Raw genomic sequence first — 499 nt, forward strand, 5'->3', positions numbered from 1 at the left:
ATTTGTTTTAGTTTTGGGCAGAGGAGATAAAATTGATCTAAAAATTTTGTCTATTCAGAGTTCCCTTATAGGTCAGTGCCAGGAATTTGGTATTTTAGCTGGAAATTTCCAGCCTATTTTAGAAGTGAATTTCACTCTGCCTTGTTATGTACTTGTAAAGAACTTCTGTATTTGCACAGCCATAGGTGAGATGAATCCCATATGTTTATAAAAGCAATGTGTGTCTATGTCATTTTTTTCCCTGAAGCTCAGAGCTTTCACAGACAGCAGAGATGATATGGCACTGGGCCACGTAGTTGTTCTACTTCAGCATGAGTGGCCAAGGGGTGAGAACTTGTTCCTGAAAGCCATCAACAAAATCTGCCAACAAGGAAACTTCCAATATGAGAATTTTTTCAACTATGTCACAAGTATCCTTTCTCTGTCCAAGGAAGTCTTTCACATCCAACACTGTGTGCTGTGGTGTTGAAAAAGCTGTTAGATAGTTTCAGCAGCAGCT

The 499-nt window shown here is 39.1% G+C and overlaps 1 protein-coding gene across 1 annotated transcript in view; it reads left to right on the forward strand.

Annotated features, from left to right (window-relative positions):
* The window catches only part of INTS10 (integrator complex subunit 10), a 20,518-nt gene that overhangs the window by 12,601 nt on the left and 7,418 nt on the right, over positions 1-499 (forward strand). Inside the window, exon 14 of the mRNA XM_009072976.1 lies at positions 248-410. Coding sequence (XP_009071224.1) covers positions 248-410 — 163 coding nt within the window. The remainder of the gene's footprint in view (positions 1-247; positions 411-499) is intronic.

The sequence above is a fragment of the Acanthisitta chloris genome, unplaced genomic scaffold (assembly GCF_000695815.1).
Source record: "Acanthisitta chloris isolate BGI_N310 unplaced genomic scaffold, ASM69581v1 scaffold6284, whole genome shotgun sequence".
Taxonomy (NCBI): Eukaryota; Metazoa; Chordata; class Aves; order Passeriformes; family Acanthisittidae; genus Acanthisitta; species Acanthisitta chloris.